The following is a 23,835-nucleotide window of genomic DNA, read 5'->3' as shown; positions in this document are numbered from 1 at the left end:
TCGGAGCTTGAGCCACCAAGGCAAGGGTCTCCGCGTCTCGGTACACATATCTTGCCGCTGCTCTACACCAAGTTGAAGGGTCAACAAGCTCGAGCAACTCCAGCTCAAGTTGCTGGTGAGTCACCAAGACTCCAAGACACTAGCATACGACTTGGTACATACTAGCTAGAATCACTCCTTGATCCACTCTCTAGGTAGCTATCACTTAGCAACACAATCTCTAGGCCTGTAAGCACTAATCACTCTCTAATTGTGTACTTAATCTCCTTGGATGATCACATTAAGCACGATTGTGGCTTGGATGTCTTCTCAAGTGTATATGGGTTTCTCTAGACTCCAGCAGCATACCACACCTTCAAATGATTGACTGGAGGTGTATTTATAGCCTCAAACCCGCCAACTAGCTATTTTTCCAATGGCTCAGAAAAGCTATTAACACCATATCATCCGGTGAGAACATTAGTACTAATACCGCATCATCCAGTGAGTACATCTTCAAAAACTAGCCATTGGACTCCCATTCAAAGTCATCCTAAACACCGGATACTCCGTTATATACTTCATTTCCATCACTGAACTATCTGGTGAGATATCCTGAGCCAGACCGCGCCACTTCTTCTCTATGCAAAACACTTTGTTGTAAGCCTCCGATGCACTTCCTCTTGACACCAGGCTATGCGGTCAGTTCATCCTCGTTCTTTGATACTTGGAATCGCCTCTGCAAGAAATACCCTGATGAAGTCTCTGATGCCCTCACTTCGCATCACCAGACCTTCTGATCCGTTGTTCTCCAATCTTCAATACTTGCATCCCTTTCTGTAAGAATTGCTCTAGTGTATATCTTCCACTGATCGTCGGACTTTCCGGTGAGTTGAACTTCTTCTGTCTCGAGCCAAAATACTCCGATGTGCACCTTTTTCATCAACACCAGACTATCTGGTGGCTTCTTCAGTTCTGCTCTTCTCTGTAGATAAAGCTTCGGTGCTACACCTTGCTAAGCACTGGACTATCTGGTGAAGTCTTTAGCCTTCTCTCCCCCTTTGTCAGAGATACTCCGATGAGTCTAACACATAGAGTGCCGAACCATCCGGTGAGTATAATTTTTCTGGGACTTCTCCAATTCAACCATGCATGTTTTGTCCTCACTGTAGTGGTTTCTTTATGTATAGCATCCATGAGATCTATTAAATTATATACTTGACAAATATATTAGTCCTAATGACTATGTTGTCATTAATCACTAAAATCATAATCAGAGCCTAATAGGGCCATTTTCACTACATAGATCAATCCCATTCTAAGCTTGTGGTTGTACTATTTGCAATGGAAAGATCACTGCACAAACTTGTCCTTAGATTTGATCAAGACTACCACATCCTAACATACAACATGTACTGGTCTCATCAAATCATTGCTCAAATTCATATACCATGTTGGTACAAATTATATATTATCATCTTTTAACATTGCTGCATAAGATCATTATCATATCCATTGAGCCATTATCATGATCATCATCCCAAAGTAAAGGCCTGTTTGATAGAGCTCTCCCTGATTCAAATTCTCTACGGAAAGTGATTCTCTCGGGGAAGTGATTCTGTGGTTGAAAGTGATTCTCTAATGATTCTCTAGAATCAACTATATGGAGGAAGTGATTTTGTGCGGGAAAATGGATCATGGAAAGCTGGTTTTTTAGCTCCCTAGCTTCTACTTCATTTCAGAGAATCACTCCGATGGATTTCACTCAGGGAGCTAAAAACTAAAAGCTATTGTTTGGCAGAGCTCCCCCTGATTCCAGCCAGGAAGCTGCTCTGGGAGCTCTGCCAAACAAGCCCTAAGCCTAAACATAATCTACCATTCCATAATTCAAAACCAAACCATGACGATAAGGATGATAAGTGAAAACTAGTCTATCGCATCCGCCACAGCACGCTGTCAGCCCCCACCCCCATCCTGAGTGCCAGTGTCGCATGGGCCCCACCCCATGAGCCCTCCCGTGCCACACGCGCCCCTGCATTAGCTCGCATTGCCCGCCACGTGTCACCCCCACCTCTACACCCGTGCGCAATCGTCGCCTGCATTAGCTACTGAAGCTACTGAATTACATGGACTACTAACAACTACTGAACAAAACTATTGGCTAAAAATAACCGATACTACCGAACAAACTAAGTATACTACTGGCTCAACTGATAACTACTGACAAAACTACTGAATAATTTTACTATGACTTAGAACTATTTAACAACTACTGCTACTGCTATTTAACATAGGTGTAGAATATCGTTACCGTATGTGTACATGGTGAGTCTATTTTGCATCTAGACTCAACTTTAGTTACTATTGCATCACCCTCAGTTATAACTCAAAAAACTATCAGTTATGCTAGGTAGACTAGTTACAGCAGTGCGTCCTGAAATACATAATTGCAACACGCGAAGCTAACGAGTTACAATCAGTTACAATTAATATATATTATAATTGCAACTGTGCGTCCAAAAGGACCAGAGTTACGTTTTAGATTGTACTATGATTACAATTGTGTTCCATTGGTTGTACATCATTAGGCAAGGAATTCGTAATGAGCAGTGTTCATCCATAACGTAATTGTAACTCAATTTTTTTATTTACATCTGGTTGTAATTTTCATGTTTCGCGGATTGTAACTAAAAATGGTGCAACAATAACTAGATTTGAGCCTAGGTACATAATATATATATAGCATGTATATATATATATCCCGGGTGATGTGGGGCCGGCAGTGCTACGATAGGTTTCACGATCAAAATCCATGGTTTTTATCTCGAACTTTCTTGCAGATAAAGGTCAACTCAGTTGTCGATCCTTGCTAAAATGTGTTGCTGAGCTTCTAGATGATTTTCCTCTTGTATTGGCACAAGATTCATCCTCAATTTAGACTCTGGTCCTTGCCCTTTTTAGAGAACGCATAGATGAGGCATATGGATGGCAACGGGTCGGGTCAGGGCTCGGTGGAGCAAAACCACACCCAACCCAAAACCCACGAGACCTAACCTGACCTGACCTCGAAATGCCAAACGGGCGAAAAATTAAAACCAAACACACACCCGCTAGGCGCCCGTTAGGATTCAGGTGCTCGTCGGGTCGAAGAGCCTTGCTAACCTGGTGGCAGTAGGGAGGCCTGGTGAGGGCACGGAAGGGGTGGCTGGGTGAGGCGGTGGCAGGGCTGTCGGGCGTCGGGGAGGCCGGGCGGGTGCTGCCGGTGCGGAAAGGGTAGAGGAGCGGTGCCTTCCCACGGAGGGTGGCACGGAAGGTTGGAGGAGCGGCGCTAGCTCGGAGAGGGCAGAGGAGTGGCACCATTGTGCAGACAATGGTGCAAAAGAGCAGAGGAGAGGTGCCAGCATGGAGAGGCAGATCGGCGGAGGGGCGGTGTCGGCACGGAGAGGGCTGCGATGGCAAAGAGCTGCGGAAGGGCCGAGGAGGGGCAGGGGCGGGTCTAGGCGGGGAGGTCGTGGTGGGGAGGCGGACATGGGGCGATGGGCGGGTGGGGAGGCCGGCCAGAAGGCGCACTCGAGCGCGAGGCCAGAGGTTAGGGTGGGGAGCAGGGAAGGTGGAGGTGATGCGGAGGGGTGGCGAGGCTTGGGTTAAATGGCCTGAGGTGAAGTTGGGTCGGGGTGAGGAGCAGGCCAGCAGGGTTGAATGGATCTCGGGTGATCTGATGGGGCCCCGCGGGTGAAAATTGAAACCCAAACTTGACCTGACGGAACCGTGGACGAAAAATGAAACCTGAACGTAGACCCGTCGGGTGGAGAACCTACGGGTACGCGGACCCTCGGGTCCATGTGCCATCCATAGTGAGGCATCTAGAGGAGGAAGACGACGTCTTGGGCCGGCTCAGTTGTGTGGGTGGAGACGGGCCAGGAAGAGTGACGTGCGCACGGCCCAGAATGCAAATGCGAGAGAGAGAAGAGAAGAGGGAGAACAGGCCGACTGGCATCGATCCGAAAGAGAGGAAAGAGGAGGAAGGGTAAAAGCGGTCTACCAGTTGGGTTTAGACCTGAAAGGACTTTCTCTTTTTCTTTTTCTCTAATCCAATTTCCTTATATACAGATAGTACATACGTGTATTCTATGCTCTTACATATATACAACTAACAATACAAACAATCACTGAAGCATATTATCACATATATTTATATATTGATATATATATGTTTAATTCTTTTTAAAAAAATATTTCTTTGATAAAATTATTTTTATTTGTTTGGGTTCCAGATTTTGGGCAGTTACACGAGAGAAGAGGGTATTTAAACCGGCCCCATAATTCAAAATCTGTTAGTCTAGCAACATCACACACTAGAACATTAATTATTGGAATTATTTGATAAATTACATGAGCCATCATTAATAAATAAAATATTCTTACACCTAAAACACTTATTTTCATTTTTATGACTGAGTACTTAAATACAAAACAGTTCTTCTTAAAAAAAGGTGCGACAACGTTCCAAATCTGTATCAACGTTGTATATAAAATTAATATTACTTTACTGTATTATTCATTGCTTTTGTGAAGAATATATCTATACTAACTCCCTTTAAAATAATTAAACTGCAACCTTGTAATTAAGAAAAGTATATAAATGGATCCTTTTATATATAGACGAACTAATGAACTGATAAACATATTGTTGACTCTGTTTTAATATTTTGTTAGAAAGAAAAACTTAACTTACATGCTTTTACTATGTTAAGGATTATTACAATGTTTCACCCATTGTAGCATACAAAGCATTAGCTGTTTTATGTGCTCATTATATATATATATAGGAAAACTAGTATGTACTCCTGGGTGTATGTACTCCCACCTCTCATATACCACTTTTACACATGAGTTATACTTCTTTATCACTTTAAATATACTTCATTAGTAATTATAAGATACTACAATACAAATCCCACGAAAATTTTTATGAAATTTCATGATTTTTATCTTAATTTGCGTATATACTTCTTTTATGTATAAAAAAGAGTATATAGCAAAAATGAAAGGCTAACATTGAAATTTTTTTCATACAACTCATATTGGAGTATCTTAGAATTAGTATTAGAATATACTAAAAATGATAAAAGAGTATAAAGTGTTTGTTTAGGTGGTATATTGCATGTGGGAGTACATACTCCTAGGAGTATAGAATAGGTGTCATATATATATATATATATATATATATATATATAATTCCTATGTAACACCTAACACGTTAAATATGGATTTTTTGTTCGCCGGTTTTTCGTTTCAGAATACGTGTTTCCCAACACGTTAATAGAGATCTTGCGGTTATCAGTTTTCCCATTTTGTGTGGCTTCCTATTTTCTATCAAGGATTTTACTGTTTTCAGTTTTCCTATTTATCAGATGTGATTTCCATTTGTAAAATGGATTTTCCGATTGCAGTATATGTATCTGCGCGCTAGGAATTGAGGAAGCCGACCTCCGCGAGCTCCGAGCGGCAGCATCTGTGAGCTCCGCCGTGCTGGTAAGCGAGATACAACGACCTCCTAGGCATGAGGCTGCGATCTGGGGTGCCCAAATGGTACTCATAGCCACCAATTTGCTATGTGCGGGTGAAGCTCATCATTGTTGGACCAACACAAAGCTTGGATGTTACAATTGACCGGAAAATTTGGTTGAGTGTGTGCTATTGATGCTCTGCTAGCGGCCAATTTCCGTTGAGGCTCACTTGTGGCCAGGAATCATGGGAAGGAGTGGAAGAAAGGGGAAGAACATGCATGTTTACTGACAAAACCGCACGTTGACCAAAAAAGTGTCCTAATGACTGAAGCAACTCAAGCATAACACTTTATCCGGTAAAATCGACCAAATCAGTCAACGACCTTCAGTAAAAATCGGTGAATCATGAATCACGCTCACTCAAATTTGACTATGATTCAGATGCCCAAAAATTTGCTCTGACATGGATTTAGTAGTTGCCTAGTCATGTTTTAGTTGTTCCTCCTTTATTTCATCAGTGCTTTCCTTTTACTTCAGTAGTTCTTCCTTTTCTGCTTCATTATTTTCCGTTTACTTTAGTACGTCCTCCTTTACTGCTTCAGTATTATATTTTCCTTCAGTAATTCTTCCATTATTTCTTCATTAATTTCCTTGGAGGGAGCTGCAGGATTTCAACACAACCACTTGGTTACCATGAACCATCTGGCAAAGCATTGCTTGTAAACTTGATTTTGGGCAATATGACATCCTATTAACAGAGTAATGACAACATTCACCTGATCGACCTGATGAAACTAGTCTGTGTCAGTTGTTGCTACTAATACTAATAGTGTCAGTTGTTGCTACTAATACTAATAGTGTCAGTAGTTTCTATGTCAGTGGTTATCTTTATTGAGTAGTATCTGTAGTTGTTAGTGGTTTTGTTCAGTAGTTTCAAATCACATAAATTTTTTTCAGTAGTATCAGGAGTCATCACTATTCAGTAGTGTTAGTTGTTTCAAGTCATAGTAAAATTGTTTAGTAGTTTATGTCAGTAGTTTCAAATTATAGTAAATTTGTTTAGTAGTTTGTGTCAATAATGTTAGTAGTACTCAGTAGTTACCAGTCGTATCAGTAGTTTGTTCAGTAGTATCAATAGTTTTTTTTTAATAGTGCCAGTAGTTCTATTATAGTAAAATTATTTAGTAGTTCTGTTCACTAATTCCATATTATAGTAAAATTATTCAGTAATATCAGTAGTTTAGTTCAGTAGATTTCTAGTCATAGTAAAATTGTTCAATAGTATTAGTAGTGAACAATATTCAATAGTCATAATAAATTTTTTACTAATTTTTTAAAGTATACACATCGACCGTGTGTCCAAAAGGGTACCATATTTCCTTACTACTCCCTAGGGTAGACATCCATATTTCCATTCCCTCTTTCAACTTCAACCTTTCACTGGCTGAAAGTGAAAACACCGAGCAGTCAATAAGAATGAGTGTACCAATTATAGCCATTTCTTACTTGCGAGGTGTCACTCCCTGTACTTGGCTGGCATGTGAAAAGGCTCACAGCGGGGTCCCCAACCAACTAACGAGTAGCTCGCATGGTGAGGCGCGCTCTTTCCCCGCTATGTGTCACCACCAGAGAGGCCCGGCCAATACGGGAGCGCGGGGCCAGGGAGATCGGACAGCTCCCCACCGTCGTACGGGAGCACGTGGCGCTGGGCAGGCAGGTGTGGCACGCGCTGCAAGCGAGGCAGGCACAATGGGCGTGGGTGGGGCGGTGTAGAATAACACTACTATATATGCATGTATATACACGTGCATAATAGATCTGCTTTGCGCATTGGCCTGCTGCATATGTCCCGGTAGAGCCAGCCTCCCTCCTACGCGCGTCCCTGACCAAGTCCACCTTCAATCCCCCCTCCACACACCATCATCACCGACCCAGAATCGACCGATGGTGCCTCGATCCCAAACCCCAAAATCCATAAAAAATCATGGCGACGGACTACCTCAATCCCCAAATTGACACCGTCAGTATCTGAATTTCATAGTAGATTCTCAACACCAACACCGTCAACAATGTTGAATTACGTAGAATCGATGCCAATACTATCATCCATGCCCCCAAGCTTCCACGATTGCAAATACAGTGACAACACCAGCTACGGATCTTGATGCTGCTGCAACCATATTCATGTCGATCACACTGATGGCGTGTGCAGCAGAGCAGGATCCCTTGCACCACCAATGTCTCATGATGCTGTCGATTGAAATCTCTCCAATCGCCATGGAGACACCTCTAGTTGAAAGGAGTTAGTCCATATAAGTCACCCAATTGTACTTTGTCCTATATTGCAGTTACAACTTGGTTTATAGTTGTGATTCAGAAATGACCGAGTTACAATATGCTCAACAACATAGTTACAACATAGTAGGCACTCTAGTTACGATATGCATTGTCGAGAGAGTACTAGTTACAACTTGGTAGACACTCTAGTTACAACATACTGAGCACCACAGTTACAACATGGTGAACACTATAGTTAAAACATGGTAAACACTCTAGTTATAATATAGTAGACACTATAATTATAACATAGTAGACACTCTAGTTATGACATGCATTTTTTAGTATGGACTAGTTAGAACATGGCAGACACACTAGTTACAACATACTGAACGCTACAATTATTACATGGTAGACAATCTAGTTACAACATACTGACAATATAGTTGCAACATTGCCGATTACAATTAATTAATAATATTGTTTTTTATGTGTCTCTGAATTTGCAGGACCCAATGGTTTTGGATATATTTATACCACAAGAGGGCATAACTTATGATGATCTAGAAGAAGCATACACTTTCTACTATGATTACACACAGCTCACGAGTTTCAGTGTCAGGAGATACAGGAAATGTACTAAGCTAGTGTGGCATGTCTACAACAAATAGATTTTTTGGGATTCAAATGATGGGACGATGTGGCCGGTAGTGAAAAGATATCAATGAGGAGTTGTTGCAAAGCTGAGGTGAAGGTGAAGCAAAATAAGAAGGAAAAATGCTAGTAATTCGACCATGTCATTTTGGAACACAACCACCAACTATTTTCATCACCATGAATGGTGTGTTACATGCATGCACACAAGGAAAGAGACAAAAGGATCCTCAATCTTATCAGTATCATGTCTCGCAATCGTGTGCCGCATTAGAATGCAATAAATGTAATGTCATGCTCAATGCTCTACAAAAACATCTTGTTAGTAGTTACTATTGCGTTGTATAAGCGGGTTTGAATTCTAAAACTTGTGCGGTTACTACTGCATTCAGCAAAGCTGAGTTTGCTAGGTAGGAGAGGATGGATGACGCACCAAAGCTAATTGAGTTTTTTAACTAGTGCAAACTTCAAAATGAATACTTCTATTGGGGTGTGCAAGTTAAAGAAGAAACTAAGGTGATATTGAGTATCTTTTAGAGCCACACCAGCCAGAGGGCTGATTGGAAGGACTTTAGAGATGTTATCACCTTTGACACAACACACAAAACAAACAAGAATAGAGCGCCAAGGATTCTCGTAGCCTTCTCTAGCTAATTTCTTGTCCTCTACGTGCCATTTCGCCCTTTTCCCAGCGTACCCGGCTACACCGATCCTGTGGTCATGCTTGTTCTTAGCCCGAAGCTGCTTCTTCTTCTCACTCTCCTTCTTGAACTGCTCTTAGCTCTTCATCTGCACAAAAGCATCCCAATCTTCCGGTTTCAAGTGCTTGTAGCTCTCGAAGGGTGCCACCCCTTTTGCTAAGTACTGATTCACAAGCTTGCTCTTAAAGCTTCGGTGAAGTTTCGCGATCACTTTCATTGCTGCATTGACCGTGGCGTTCTTTTGACGCTCGCTCATGTTTCTAGGGTACTCCAGATACTCCATGACGACATTATTGAACAAGTCCCTCTTGCTTCGTCACTGAGGTCATGGAACTTAGTCATTATCGACACCCTCTCCCGAATAATGAGCCCTGCTACCCTCCGGAATCTATTCAGAGCATTTTCATCGGTAGGCAGCCCGTCAGCATCGATTCCCGAGATGGTAACCTTGTCCGTCAGCCACTGTGTTTGTGTCCTTGGCTTTCGGGCTCGTGCAACACTGCCAGCTGTCTGGTTTGGAGACTGCACTGTCGCCATCTAGAGAGAAAAAAGTGGAGTTGACATAAACAAAGAACATTCCTCCATTCAATAAGTATAAAATGTATTGACTCGCTCGCATCAATACCTCTTCGGCGGGATTGTATTCTTCGTCACTTGCCTGATGTCGGCTCTCCCGATTCGGTGACGGGTCAGGGCTCAAGCTGTGATACTGGCTTTCGCTGCTGCCGGAGGAGGACGTCGGATGCGGGCTTGGGCTCCTATCCACCCCATCTTGTGCTGGGGGGCCCTCTAGTGCTAGGGTCCTCTGTGCTTTTGGTTTCTCAGGGTGGACAGTCTTCTTCTGCCCCATGAAAATTAAGTGTAGTATATTCTGTTTTCAATAGAGGAAAGAAAAGGAATCAAGGCTAATGTCTAAAACAATGATTGAGCAGCAGGTTGATATTGAAAATGAATTGCTCTCAGAACACTACAGCTAGCCCCAGGACTCAGAGTTCCTGCTCCCTAGCTGTTACATAGATATATCATCGACTAGGCATGCATCTAAGTTCTCAACTAGTGTCCAAAACTTGAACATTGCTCTCTAGAGATAAAACATCATGGAAGCTCACGGGAGAATGAACTCAACAGGATTTCCAGGTGCATAGACACACAACAAGTGAACACTACCAGTTCATCTCCAGGAGTTGCCAAAGCCAACTAAAACCTAAAGAGTAATCAGGCCAAAACTATTGTACTTAGCATGACATGCCCAATCTCAGATCAACAATTCATCATCGAATAATATATTGCTCGCAACCATACTGCTCAGATCGGAAATCAAGTTTAGTATATTCTTACACATGACAGGGAAACAACATATTAAACATATATGAAATTGTTCAAAGATCTGACAATAGGCATGAAACATATATGAAATTGCTCTTAGACTATGTATAAAAATTGGCCCCAAGACATTAAATGTCCTACCCCCTAATTATTTTGTTGAACTCATCATCAATTGAGCTATTACCTAAGTTCTCAACTAGCAACAGAGCCTGGACAAAATTCAAAAGAGTGTCTGGACAGTGCTGCTATGATCAAACAGAGGGACCAGAACTAAACATACTTAGCCAAGACAAAACTGACAATAGCATATATCAAAAACAAAACTAATAGTAGCATCATCACAAGACTATATCTGAGCCCAATTTCAGTTCAACTACATCATCACAGAGCAACAATCCAAAAACAACTCAGAATGTATCACCAACACACATGTCCAGATCAACTACTCAGGCCTAAATGCTATTGTGGTTAGATAATGAGCTCAATTTCAGTCAACTACATCATCACAGAGCAATACTCTAAAAAACAACTCACTGAGCATTATCACAGAGCATCACTGTAAAGAGCATCATCACAACAGAGGAAAACTCACTGAGCGGGGAGGAGGTGGCCAGGGAGGAGGTGGCCGGCACGTTGGGGAGGAGGTGGCCGGGGAGGAGGAGGCCAGGGAGGAGGTGTCCGTGGAGGAGGAGGGCGGCGCGTCGGGGAGTTAGAGACCAGCTAGGAGGTGGCCGGGGAGGAGGAGGCCGGCGCGGAGGAGGGCTCGGAGTCAGGGAGGTGTGGGGAGGAGCAGACCGGGGACGACGATGGTCATGGCGGCGGTGAACCCTAGCACGCGAAACCAAAAACTTAGCCAAAATGAGAGTGCGCACGTGCGAGGAAGAGCTAGGGTATATATACATATAAGTCATGGGTGACGAGTGATAAATATAACCCGTCACCTATGCGTATTACCCATCACTTATTAGAAGTAAAAGGTGACGGGTGACATTTATTACCCGTCACCTTTTACTTCGACTCGACCATATGTGCATAAGTCATAGGTGATGGGTGATAAATGTCACCCATCACCTTTTACTTCTACTCGGCCACATGCGCATAAGTCATAGGTGATGGATGACCAATGTCACCCATCACCTATGAGTATGACCCATCACATTTCAACATTAATATTACAAATTCAAATAACTTGAGACTTAAAATTCAAATTTGACATTAACATTAACAATTCAAATAACTTAAAAGTCAAATTTGACATTAATATTACAAATATGACATTAATATTACAAATTTGACACTGAAATTCAAATTCGTCGTTTTCGTGCTTTCTTGACATGGATCCCTTCATTGTGGTCAGGGCGGATGTATGGAGTTTCCTCGATCGGTGAAAGGCATGGCACGACTGTAATAGAAAAAGAGGGAATTTCATCGAATTGATTGAACTCCTCCTCATCAATGATGTTTGCAACTCTGACGATGCATCTTTTCCCAGTGAGAACCACATGACGTTTCTTCTTTGTTGTGTCAGTCACATAAAAGACTTGGCGAACATCTTTAGTGAGTACGAAGGGTTCAGACTTGTATCCGACATGTTTGAGATCAATACTAGTGAACCCATTCTTGTCATTAGTGACGCCCTTTGCCCCCATGTACCTAACAGCACCGAAACAGGGCTACCTTGAATCACAAGTAGTTCAGCTCCCAGATCTCCTCTATTGACCGTAGTATGTGCCCCTCTGCATGTCGTTGTCATAAGCATCTATACGGACACCACTGTTCTGGTATATGCTCTTCTCATCTTGTGCAATCGTGTAAAATATGTATCTGTTTATACCGTACCCTTGATATGTTATAATTGTATATATAGAGCCTGATGCCAGTTTTTTTTATCAGAGCACTTGTAGGAGTACTCGATTGTCTGATTCGATCTCGGAACCAAGTTGTGAACCTTTGCATATGTTGACTCGCAACCCAAGCTTCGGTCTGCCCTGGATTCTCTTCAAGCAGCATCTGTTTGTGCTCATCGACATATGGACACACTTCGCTCATTTGTTGTAGCACGAGGAAATGAGCTTGGTCGTAAGCCTTCGGATCAGGAGTTATTGCCATCTTCCCCAGAACTCCCACACCTGCGAGCCTCCCCTCATGGCGAGACTTAGGCATGCCAATTTGGTTATTTGGGTTAATGTAATTAACAGACCACTCCAATGCCTCCTCCGTCGCGTAATCCTGTACGATGCATCCCTCAGGAAATGCTTGATTCCTTATGTACGACTTGAGAACGTCCATATATCTCGTATGGAAACATGTGATGCAGGAACACGGGGCCAAGGTAGTGTATCTCCTTCACAAGGTGAGCAGTGAGATGTACCATGATATTAAAAAAGGATTGTGGGAAATACACCTCAAGAATACATAGAGTCTCAATGTGTCTTTTTTCTAACTCCTCCAGCGAGTGTGGATCAAGCACCTTTTGTTCAATTGTATTGAAGAAAAAGCACAGGCTCAGGATAGCCTCACGAACCTTTATTGGGAGGATGTTCCTAATAGTTACCGCAAGCAGTGACATCATCATCACATGACAATCATGGGACTTCATCATGGCGAAATTCATTTTCAGCTCTTTCACCGAGACAAGTCTTGCGATGTTGGACGAATAATCGGAGGGAACTTCCACACTGTGCAAGAACTCACAGAATTCTCTTTTCTCCTTCCTGGAGAGAATGATAGCTACTGGGGGTACATGTTTTTCTTTGTCCGTATCTAATGCATGGAGCTCCGGCCTTAAGCCCATTTCTTCAAGGTCAGCTCATGCATTCTCATGATCCTTTCCTTTTCCCTTCATTTGGAGCAATGTACCAATCAGACTCTCGCAGATATTCTTGTTTACATGCATGTTGTCGATAGAGTGGCAAGCATCTAATTTTTCCCAATACTTTAGCTCGAATAGTATTGATTTCTTGTTCCACATTCCTAACTGTTCATCATCCTTAGAGGATTGATTTCGCTTGCTAAGGACAACATTGATATTCTTAACCTGATTGTGGACATCTTCCCCACTGAAATGCCTCGGAGATAACGCTTTCTCCCTTATACCGTTGAACTACTTGTCCATGTTTTGTTATGGGTGCTTCCTGGGAAAAAAATGTCGATGCCACATGTACAATATTTTCTTTGAGTTGTTCAACCTCAAACTACATGTGTCATCTAAGCAATGGGGCAAGCTTCACCTTTTCTTTTGCTCTAACCTGACAAGTTACGAAGTGCTGACAGATCATTGATGGTGACGAACAACATAGCGTGCAAGGTAAAGTACTCTTGCTTGTACTGATCCCAAACCTCGACATCTTCCGACCAGAGTTTCTTAAGATCATCGCCTAAAGGCTAAGGTACACATCTCTATCATTGCCAGGCTATTTCGGTCCTGATATCAAGATCGATAACATAATGTATTTTTGCTTGGTACAAAGCCAGGTGGAAAGTTGTAGATCGACAATACAACAGGCCAGGTGCTATGTGAGGTACTCATATTACCGAATGGATTCATGCCATCTGTGATCATAGCAAACCTAATATTTCTTAATTCTTCGGCGAACCAACCAAATGTAGAATCAACAATTCGCCACTGAGCAGAATCTGCCGGGTGGCATATCATTGCATCGTTCTTATGACCCTCCTTATGCCAATGTACCAATTGAGCCTCGTTTCTGTTTGTAAACAGACGCTTCAGATAAGGAATTACAGGAAAATACCATACCACCTTTCTAGGACCACCTTTACTTTTCTTGCCCTCGTCCCCGTCACCACCGTCATTTCTACGCTTATATCGATGGGTTCCACACATGGGGCATTGATCCAGCTCTGCATACTCTCCACGAAACAAGATACAATCCTGCTTACATGCATGTATTTTTTCTATTTCTAGTCATAAAGGATAAATTATCTTCTTCGCGTCGTAGACACCCTTGAGCACCAAGTTCCCCTCCGGTAGCATGTCCCTTAGTAGATGTAGCAATGCTACAAAACTCTTGTCAGTCCAACCATGAGTTTCCTTCAGCTGTAGAAGCTTTAGGTTCCCAAATATCTGTGTGTACTTCTCCTTACAGTTGGGATAAATGGGCATCTTGGAATCCCGCATAAATTCCTAGAATCTAGCAAACCCACCATTATTATACTTGTCGTGCCGCTCGACATCCCGCACCATCTGGTCCACATTCTCCACAAAATCCTCAAGATCATTATCATTCAAACCTAATATGTCCTCATCCCTGAGATCGTGATCCATTTCACCGGGTTTAAGTCCTTGATCCACACTGTCGGCATGGAGGGCCCGATCCATCTCTCCCTCGTTAAGGCCTTCTTTGCCATGTTTGTTCCAACATGTATAATTCTCTTTAAATCCACGCATGACCAAGTGTGCATGGATATTGTCTGGTTTCGGGAACTTCTTTTGATTCCTGCAGTCACGACACGGACAATACATTGCCGTTTTATCACGATCTTTCAAATTCGCCAAGGCAGCACTCATGAAATGCTTCACCTTGCTCAGGTACTCCGAACAAGTCTGGGTCTTGAGGTACATCCAACTTCTGTCCGTCATCTACAATTAATGAAAAAACATTCATTCTTCATTAACAATGACCTTAATTTTGTGGTTAAGCATGCGACAAAAAATTCCCTACAAATACACTAGATCTGTGATATCTCACTGTATATCGGGCAAATCTAATATCAAATATAACATAAATACAACTCACTTGTTTTAAGATTTTGGATAAACATGCAAAACAGTTGATTACAACTCAAAACACAATAAATCTACCAATTAGGGTTTATAGGAGAGGAAAGGAGGAGGAAAGGGGGAGATGCGAACTTTCAAAGACCTAGCACCAATTTAAACTTCAAATCAACAAGCTATTGGAGAATACTAGAGGAGCTGGTGAAAATCGCCAGGTACTGTGCGGGCGGCACTGTGCAGTAACTATTCGCCCGTATAGTGGCTGGCTAGCTCTTAAAACAGAGCTAACTAATAGGTGACAGGTGATAAGGTTACCATCACCTATTAAGGGTCATAAGTGACGGGTTGAATTATAACCTGTCACTTATAATTGGCTTAGGGAGACTTGTCACCTTTGCCAAGTTATAAGTGACGGATCATAACATGACCCGTCACTTATTACTGTTGCAGGGTTACCCGTCACCTATGACCAAATCATAAGTGATGGGTTTAGTTATTATCCGTCACTCATGTTATTGGTGACGGGTAATATTATGACCCGTCACCTATTATCTGGTATCAGTGACGGGTCTATAAATGGGCGTGACCCGAGGTGATATAAGTGACGGGTCGCGTAATGACCCGTCACTAAACTGTGTCTCCTATATTCGTTCTTCACGTAGTGACATATAGTTGCAATCACCATATGCTCAAAGTTGTAACTCCTCTATGTACGAAGTTGCAATTAGTTACAATCGATGCTTGATCTCCAGTGGACTCACGAGGTCGGTGAGTGGGAGCACGGGTGGCGCGCGCTCAGTCCATGGGGCTGGTGTGCATGGCAGAGCCTGGTTGGCTGCTCGGTCGAACGTGCGCTAGGCATGTGCGCATTCTACAGATATATTGCGTGCACCTACAGAATATATATAGGTATATGTATATATATATGTAAATGACATCAAATTAATTTATTATGTGATATCGTGATATCTTATATTTGAGTGTTTGACTCTAAAATAACATTATGACATGAATTTGGGCCAACCTTCTTTTGAAGTATTCAATTACATGGAATTACTAATTTTGTTTTAATAAGCTGGTATCTTTAGTATATATACAACCAACAAACAAAAGTATTGTGGTGCTAGGAAGGAAGAGAAAGAAGCAACCAGTACTCCATTAAATTCTGAAAGTACCGTCCTTTCCTGAAAAAAAAAGTAGTACTGTTCTGCAGAACAATTGTCTTATTGTGCACAGTAGACGCACACTTCACAGCAACTTTAAATTTGCCTTTTCATGTCACCAATGAAAGAATGCATGCACGTACTTACGCGCCATGCATGCATGCATGCATGGGCCGCGACAGTCGTAACCAACACAACACAAGCTACCAACCGATCGGTTGACATGAGTAGGACAGAGATTGATCAACTCAAATGGACGGCATTAATTCGCGATCTGCAAATTCGGCGCCAAAATTATACGACCACCCCCCCCCCCCCTCATGAACCTCTCGATCGTGTCAGATCGAGCTGTGTGATCAATGCCGACGCCTATATAAGCCATGCATTGCCTCTCCTTCCCTCTCATCAAACCATCCATATCCATCCTAGAAGCAAGAGCGAGCCAGTGTTACACAAACATGGCAGCTGCGCCGCGGGGCTTTCTCCTCGGCGTTTGCGCCGTGCTGATGGCGGCTGCCATCGCAAACGCTGCGTCCAGTGAGGCTGCGTCGGTCGTCGTCGGCCTGGCCAAGTGCGCGGACTGCACGAGGAAGAACATGAAGGCCGAGACCGCTTTCAAGGGTATACCAGCCAGGGATTTCGATTTTGTTTCACAATTTTAAACACATAATACTTGATTATTAGATTAGAAGCTAAATTAGCTAATGCAACTAATTTTGATTATATGTTCATTTTCATTTCAGGTCTTCAGGTAGCGATCAAGTGCAAGAACATCAACGGCGAGTACGAGAGCAAGGCCGTCGGCAAACTGGACGGCTCCGGCGCATTCAGCGTTCCGCTGGCCGCCGACCTCCATGGCGCCGACTGCCACGCGCAGCTCCTCAGCACGGCAGGAACACCGTGCGTGGGTCAGGAGCCGTCAAGGATAGTGCCGATGGCCGACGCCACCTTCGTCGCCGTTCCAGGCAAAACGCACAGCTCGTCGGCAGAGTGCGCGTCGGCGACCATCTGCGGCCCGATCAAAAAGCACTTCCTGGACCACTTCCACAAGAATCCTGTGCCGCCGAAGCCAAAGCCAGAGCCCGAGCCGCAGCCGGAGTACCACCCCCCGACACCGACGTACGGGTCACCGACTCCGATCTACCATCCTCCGGCCCGGCACTTGTTCGATAAGAAGCACTTCTTTGATCACTTCCACAAGGACCACGAGCACCACCACTTCTTCGACCACTTCCACAAGAAACCCGTGCCACCAAAGCCAAAGCCAGAGCCCAAGCCGCAGCCGGACTACCACAGCCCGACGCCGACGTATGGGTCCCCGACTCCGATCTACCACCCTCCGGCCCGTCACTTGTTCGATAAGAAACACTTCTTTGATCACTTCCACAAGGACCACGAGCACCACCACTTCTTCGACCACTTCCACAAGAAGCCCGTGCCACCGAAGCCGAAGCCAGAACCCAAGCCGCAACCGGAGTACCACCCCCCGACGCCGACGTACGGATCCCCGACTCCGATCTACCACCCTCCGGCCCGTCACTTGTTCGATAAGAAGCACTTCTTTGATCACTTCCACAAGGACCACGAGCACCACCACTTCTTCGACCACTTCCACAAGAAGCCCGTGCCATCGAAGCCGAAGCCAGAACCCAAGCCGCAACCGGAGTACCACCCCCCGACGCCGACGTACGGATCCCCGACTCCGATCTACCACCCTCCGGCCCGTCACTTGTTCGATAAGAAGCACTTCTTTGATCACTTCCACAAGGACCACGAGCACCACCACTTCTTCGACCACTTCCACAAGAAGCCCGTGCCACCGAAGCCGAAGCCAGAACCCAAGCCGCAACCGGAGTACCACCCCCCGACGCCGACGTACGGATCCCCGACTCCGATCTACCACCCTCCGGCCCGTCACTTGTTCGACAAGAAGCACTTCTTTGATCACTTCCACAAGGACCACGAGCATCACAACTTCTTCGACCACTTCCACAAGAAGCCCGTGCCGCCCAAGCCTAAGCCAGAGCCAAAGCCCAAGCCAGAGCCCAAGCCGCAGCCAGAGTACCACCACCCGACGCCGACGTACGGGTCGCCGACTCCTATCTACCATCCTCCGGCCCGGCACTTGTTCGACAAGAAGCACTTCTTTGATCACTTCCACAAGGACCACGAGCACCACCACTTCTTCGACTACTTCCACAAGAAGCCCGTGCCACCGAAGCCGAAGCCAGAGCCCAAGCCACAGCCAGAGTACCACCCCCCAACGCCGACTTACGGGTCCCCGACTCCAATCTACCACCCTCCGGCCCAGCACTGATCACCTGAATGATGATCAGTGATCGACGTTACTCTATGTTGCATACACGGCCTTGCGTGATTTGCAGTCCTCTTCGTTTTTTCTGCAGAATAACTGCTACATTTCTTCGGCATATGAGTTTGTATATTTATTTATGGGCAAAACTATGTTCGGATATGTCATATATGTAAGCCTTGAGTGTTCTTTTTAATATGAAAGTTATTACTATGCTGTAATTTGTTCTTTTTTAAATATGAAAGTTACTATGATGTAATTTGTTCTCTTTGGACGACTAAGAAGTAAAAAGGGTACACTGTGTGTTTAACTTCTCTTGCATCTTGAAGCGATTGAATATGAGACCTATTATAAAGGAGCTAGGGGCACTTTCTTAGCTGCCACTGCAAGCTTGCCTAGCTAATCCCTTATATGTCATTGGTTGTCTCAATGGCGTCCAGACTCGATCAGACCCACATTGTCATTGACACAAGTCGGTATTTTTCCAATTTGTTGTGGAATGAGAAGAATTATTCTATCCGTTGAACATGATTCATGTAGTTTAATTTCTGTGCTACCACTATAGATGGGTATGTCTTTGTACATAGACTCGCAACAGTGTGTCATGCTATCATTCGACTAGTACAATATACCCCTGGTGGAGCAATAAACTACTAATGTATTGGTTTCCATTAAGCCCCGTTTGGAATAATGAAAGAATATAGCATGCCTGGACCAAACTCAAAAGTCCCCTTGCACTGCTGCGCGACAAAGCCTACGCTTTCTAAGAGCTTCCACTAATTGTAAGGTAGTGTTTTTGGAATGTTCCATTATTGGATGTAAGACCGTGTTTTACTAAGCTTTCTTTTGCTCAGGAAAATGAGTCATTTCAGATCAATAATAATTCTCATAGGCAAAGAAATAAGTCAGGACTAATCAAGTAGGAAAGAGAACTTTCTTTGGAATCCTCCCCTCAATGGCTACAAGACCCAAAGAACAAAAGAAAAATGGCAATTTAAGTGTGTTAGTTCAGTGATACTTTAGCTAGTGAGCTACCCAAAGAGTATGCCTTGATTATCTTGACACACTACCAGCACCAAAGAGAACATACAAGATCAATCTCATTCCACTACTATAGAAATCCCTTTTACTGCTGGCTCCAAAACCCCCTTCACTACCGGTTTTAGAGCCGGCAGTGGGCAACGGGAAGTGATAGTCGAGGACTAAAACTGTCGGTTTGGTGGACCCACAGTGAAGGGAGTTATCACTGTCAGCTAAATGAGTTAGCTAGCAATGATACACAAGGCATCACTGCCGGCTGAAGCCTTCGACCGGTAGTGATTCGTTGGAATCACTGACAGCTTGAGATTTCAGCTGGCAGTATTTTCTCTCTCCTCCCTCCTCGGTCCTCCCTCTCTCTATCCTCTCTGTACTCCCTCTCTCTCTTCGATCTCTCCGTCTCTCTCTCAATACATGCATACAATGATACATATATTTATTGTAAACCAATAATAAAAACAACTTCATTAATACATAGTAATGAACACATATTATGAGTCAGGCATCGACAAACACACAAATATATAATAGTTCTCACATGCCACCCATTGAAAAGTCGGTTGAGTTGAGCCAGTCTAGTATCCCTCTACTACTCTTGCGATGAGGATATTGTCTCCGCACTGACAACTGATGGAGTGTGTACGTTCGGAGACGCTAGGGGGTCGATGCTAGTGGAGTGCAGGACCCGGCCACACCTGATTGACCGCAGTGTCACCTATGCTCCATACTCCCCTGCGTGTCAAAGACATCGAAGTTTGACGCCTGAACGCCTCTATGGTTTGAGCCTTTGGCCTCCTCTGCAGCACACTAACGGGCCACCCTTTCATCCTTCTCCTCCTAGGCACACTAACGGGACACTGCTTCTTGCTCCTCCACAGAGCACAGCTAACGGGCTAGCCTCTCAACCTCCTCCTCCTGGGCATGCTTATGGGACGCTGCTTCTGGCTCCTCCTTCACATCATCGTTGGGAGGCCATTCTGTCCGTGATTCATCCGATGATACCAACTTCGCATCATACATAGTAATTCATATCATTTATTAATAAATAGAAATTAATGTCATTCATTAATATTGTGTCAATTGGTGAAATATAATACTTTGTTAAGCCCCTTGGTAGCCTTCCTCCTTGTCGCATACTCTCTACTAGAAGGTACAGGCTCAATCCATCGACCGGCAGTGATGACACTTATCACTGTCGGTTTATAATCTACGATGGCCGATTCTTTCCGCGCGGCTTATGAACCGGTAGTGATGCCACATCACTGCTGGCCCATTAGGAACTGGCAGTGATGGGCTGGCATATAAGCTGATTTTATAGTAGTGATCATATGGTATTCTGGCATTCATTTAAGGTTGTGAGTACAATTCTGCATTGAGTAAGTGTACATTCGTCAGCACAAGTTGACCCTTGAAAATGCTACTTTTACACACCCAAAAAGAGGTAGGCCAGCCAGTCAGTTAGGTAGGAGACCGACTACTGTGACCACTGAACACATTATTGGGGTGTGTGTCCATCGAACTTCTTGACTTCCACTAACAGTTCCCTCTGCTATGGGTAGATTCTCTAATATATGTAGTTTTCATCTCTTATACTGACATGTATAAAGCTCTTAGTAATTAACATGTATTTTTAGTATCCATATATGAAACACTAACAGCTAGAACATAAATTGCGAAGGATCTTACTAAAGCCAGCAAAGAAATCATCTAGAAACTTATGGGACTTCATCTCAAATCGCATGTATTCTTTCTTATATAAATCTTGATGTCCCTCTTTTATGGTAGATAAGCCTTAATGATAATCACAAAGTGTTTTCTATACCTTGTACATTGATTTGAGATTTACAACTCAGTTGAAGTCGCTCCATCCTAGACCTTGGATGATTAGATTCCTCGCCTCGATGTTAGTCTTGATGGCTACGATGTTCTACGTCATCACTTCATCGTTCTCCTAAACATCGAAAAGTTTGAAGACCTTCTCCTAAATTGCTAAGTCTTATGTTTTAATGTACATCTTTGTCTTCCACAACTAAAAATCGACACCATTAAAAAACATAAGGATTTGTAGAATACCTATCAGACGCCATGTTTCTAATTATCAATTAACATCAATTAGAAACGGTTTCTGGCTATGATGACACTTGTAGGATTGATTACTCATGAAATAGGCAAGCAGAGTGAGGGTGAATGATTGCAAAAGCCAAATTCAAATTTTAATTCATACTAATAAAAAATCCAATTTATTCTCGTATTTTGTTTTTGACAAACTACTACCACATCATAAAAACAATAAACAAAAAGAGTCCTAGGTCCAATTGCTCCGAAGTTTTAACAGTAAAAATTAGACAATGTTACTAAACTAATACAATAACAATCAAGTCAATCAGATCTCTGGATCAAGAGTTATGACCCTCGCATGTAGCTATAACATATGGTGATGAAAAAAAGATTAAAACTTAATTTTGCAATTATGCAAGAATTACAAAAAAATCAACAAACCAAACTTTTCAGAACCTTCCCTAGATGCTCTAGGATGATTTTAGATGGATCAAACCAAGAAAAAAAAATGTTAGTCAAGGATCAGCCAAATATCAAAATTGTAAGAGAAAACAAAGAACACAGAAGAAGAACGAAATCACCAACCCATCAACTTACAAAATGGGTAGTAGAGCTAGCCCCCTTCAGGGTAAAGTTTGTGGCCCACACCACCATCAAATACCAAATCTTAGCAGACTTCATCGCCGAATGGACTTCGGCACCCACCGAACCCACCACTGCCCCTCCCCAAGATATTTGGACTATCTATAATGACTATGCATATGGCTCCATGGGCGCCGAAGCCGGTGCGGTCCTCATCTCCCCCATAGGACAGTGGGTCCAATTCGTTGCCCACCTAGATTTTAAGACAACCAACAACATAGCCGAATATGAAACAATCCCCTTCGGCCTCCGAAAGGCCCAAGCCTTAGGAGCAGCCAGAGTCATCATCCAGACCGACTCTCAAATCGTCACCATCCATGTTGACAAGAGCTTCCAAGTTTGACATCCGGACATGGAAAGATATCTTGAAGCCATCCATCTGGCGGAAGCATATTTTTGCGGCATATCAATCCGCAGCATACTATGAACGAACAATGGCCAGGTAGATGCCCTAGCAAAAGCTACTACCACGGGCAAGGACCTACCGTTGGGCGCCTTCCTTGAGACCCTACACCAGCCGGCTGCTAAAGCTCTTGACGAGACGGCTACCACCATTATCCCCATCGAAACCATGGACTGGAGAGCTCCCCTCTTATCCTTCCTGAGTGGAACAGAAGAGCCCGAAGACCCGATTGCACTTCATCGCATTGAGCATCGCGCCAGGGGCTACCATCTCATAGATGGTGCCCTTTACAAGACAAGTGTCTATGCGCCCCTCCTCTGCTGCATTACCAGGCAAGAAGGGGCCAACCTCCTCCGAGAGATACATGAAGGCCTATGTAGTAATCATTTGGCGCCACATGCCCTAGCCAGCATGGCATATAATCATGTTTGATGAGGAAGATCTCGTCCGCACCTGCTAAGGATGCAAATGGATGGGACATCGAAACCACCGGCCCCTGGCTCCCCTGCAACCGATCTCTCCCATCTGGTTCCTGGCTCGTTGGGGCATGGACCTCATCGAACCATTCCCCCGTGCCAAAAGCAACCTTCAGTACGCGGTGGTAGCATTGGAATACTTCTCCAAATGGGTTGAGGATGAGCCCCTCACGGTTATCACATAAAAGAATGTCCATAATTTCTTCTGGAAGAACATAATCTGCCACTTTGGTGTCCCATGGCAGCTCACAGTACATAACTGAACACAATTTGACTCCGGGCCTTTTAGACAATTCTATGATGACCTCGGCATCGAATTATGCTTCATTGTCGTTCACCATCCTCGGTCCAACGGGTCTATCGAATGGGTAAACGACAACATTCTCTTCAGCTTAAATCATCGACTCGTGGGCCTAGCTCGAGGCCTATGGGTCGAAGAGCTTCCCAAGGTGTTGTGGTCCCTCCGCACCATAGTCACACAAGCACCGGGTTCACCCCCTTCCACCTCCTATATTGCGATGAAGCTACGACCCCCACCAATGTCAAAGGATGCTCTCTC

General features: G+C 43.8%; 1 protein-coding gene across 1 annotated transcript; it reads left to right on the top strand.

Moving 5' to 3' along the window:
- Nucleotides 1-16,745: 16,745 nt before the first annotated feature.
- On the top strand, nt 16,746-18,969 carry LOC133907840 (early nodule-specific protein 2-like). The gene is made up of 2 exons (XM_062349936.1): nt 16,746-16,969; nt 17,092-18,969. The coding sequence occupies exons 1-2, from the start codon at nt 16,807-16,809 to the stop codon at nt 18,663-18,665; spliced, it is 1,737 nt and encodes a 578-aa protein (XP_062205920.1). The 5' UTR covers nt 16,746-16,806; the 3' UTR covers nt 18,666-18,969.
- The last annotated feature ends 4,866 nt before the right edge of the window (nt 18,970-23,835 follow it).

Source organism: Phragmites australis, chromosome 24, assembly GCF_958298935.1.
Source record: "Phragmites australis chromosome 24, lpPhrAust1.1, whole genome shotgun sequence".
Lineage (NCBI taxonomy): Eukaryota > Viridiplantae > Streptophyta > Magnoliopsida > Poales > Poaceae > Phragmites > Phragmites australis.
The sequence above is the reverse complement of the archived record's forward strand: the minus strand, read 5'-3'. Positions and strand labels throughout refer to the sequence as shown.

Coding starts and splice junctions, on each gene's coding strand:
- LOC133907840 (XM_062349936.1), top strand. CDS start 16,807: ATGGCAGCTGCGCCGCGGGGCTTTCTCCTCGGCGTTTGCGCCGTGCTG. Junction 16,970..17,091: donor GGCCGAGACCGCTTTCAAGG/GTATACCAGCCA, acceptor TTTTCATTTCAG/GTCTTCAGGTAGCGATCAAG.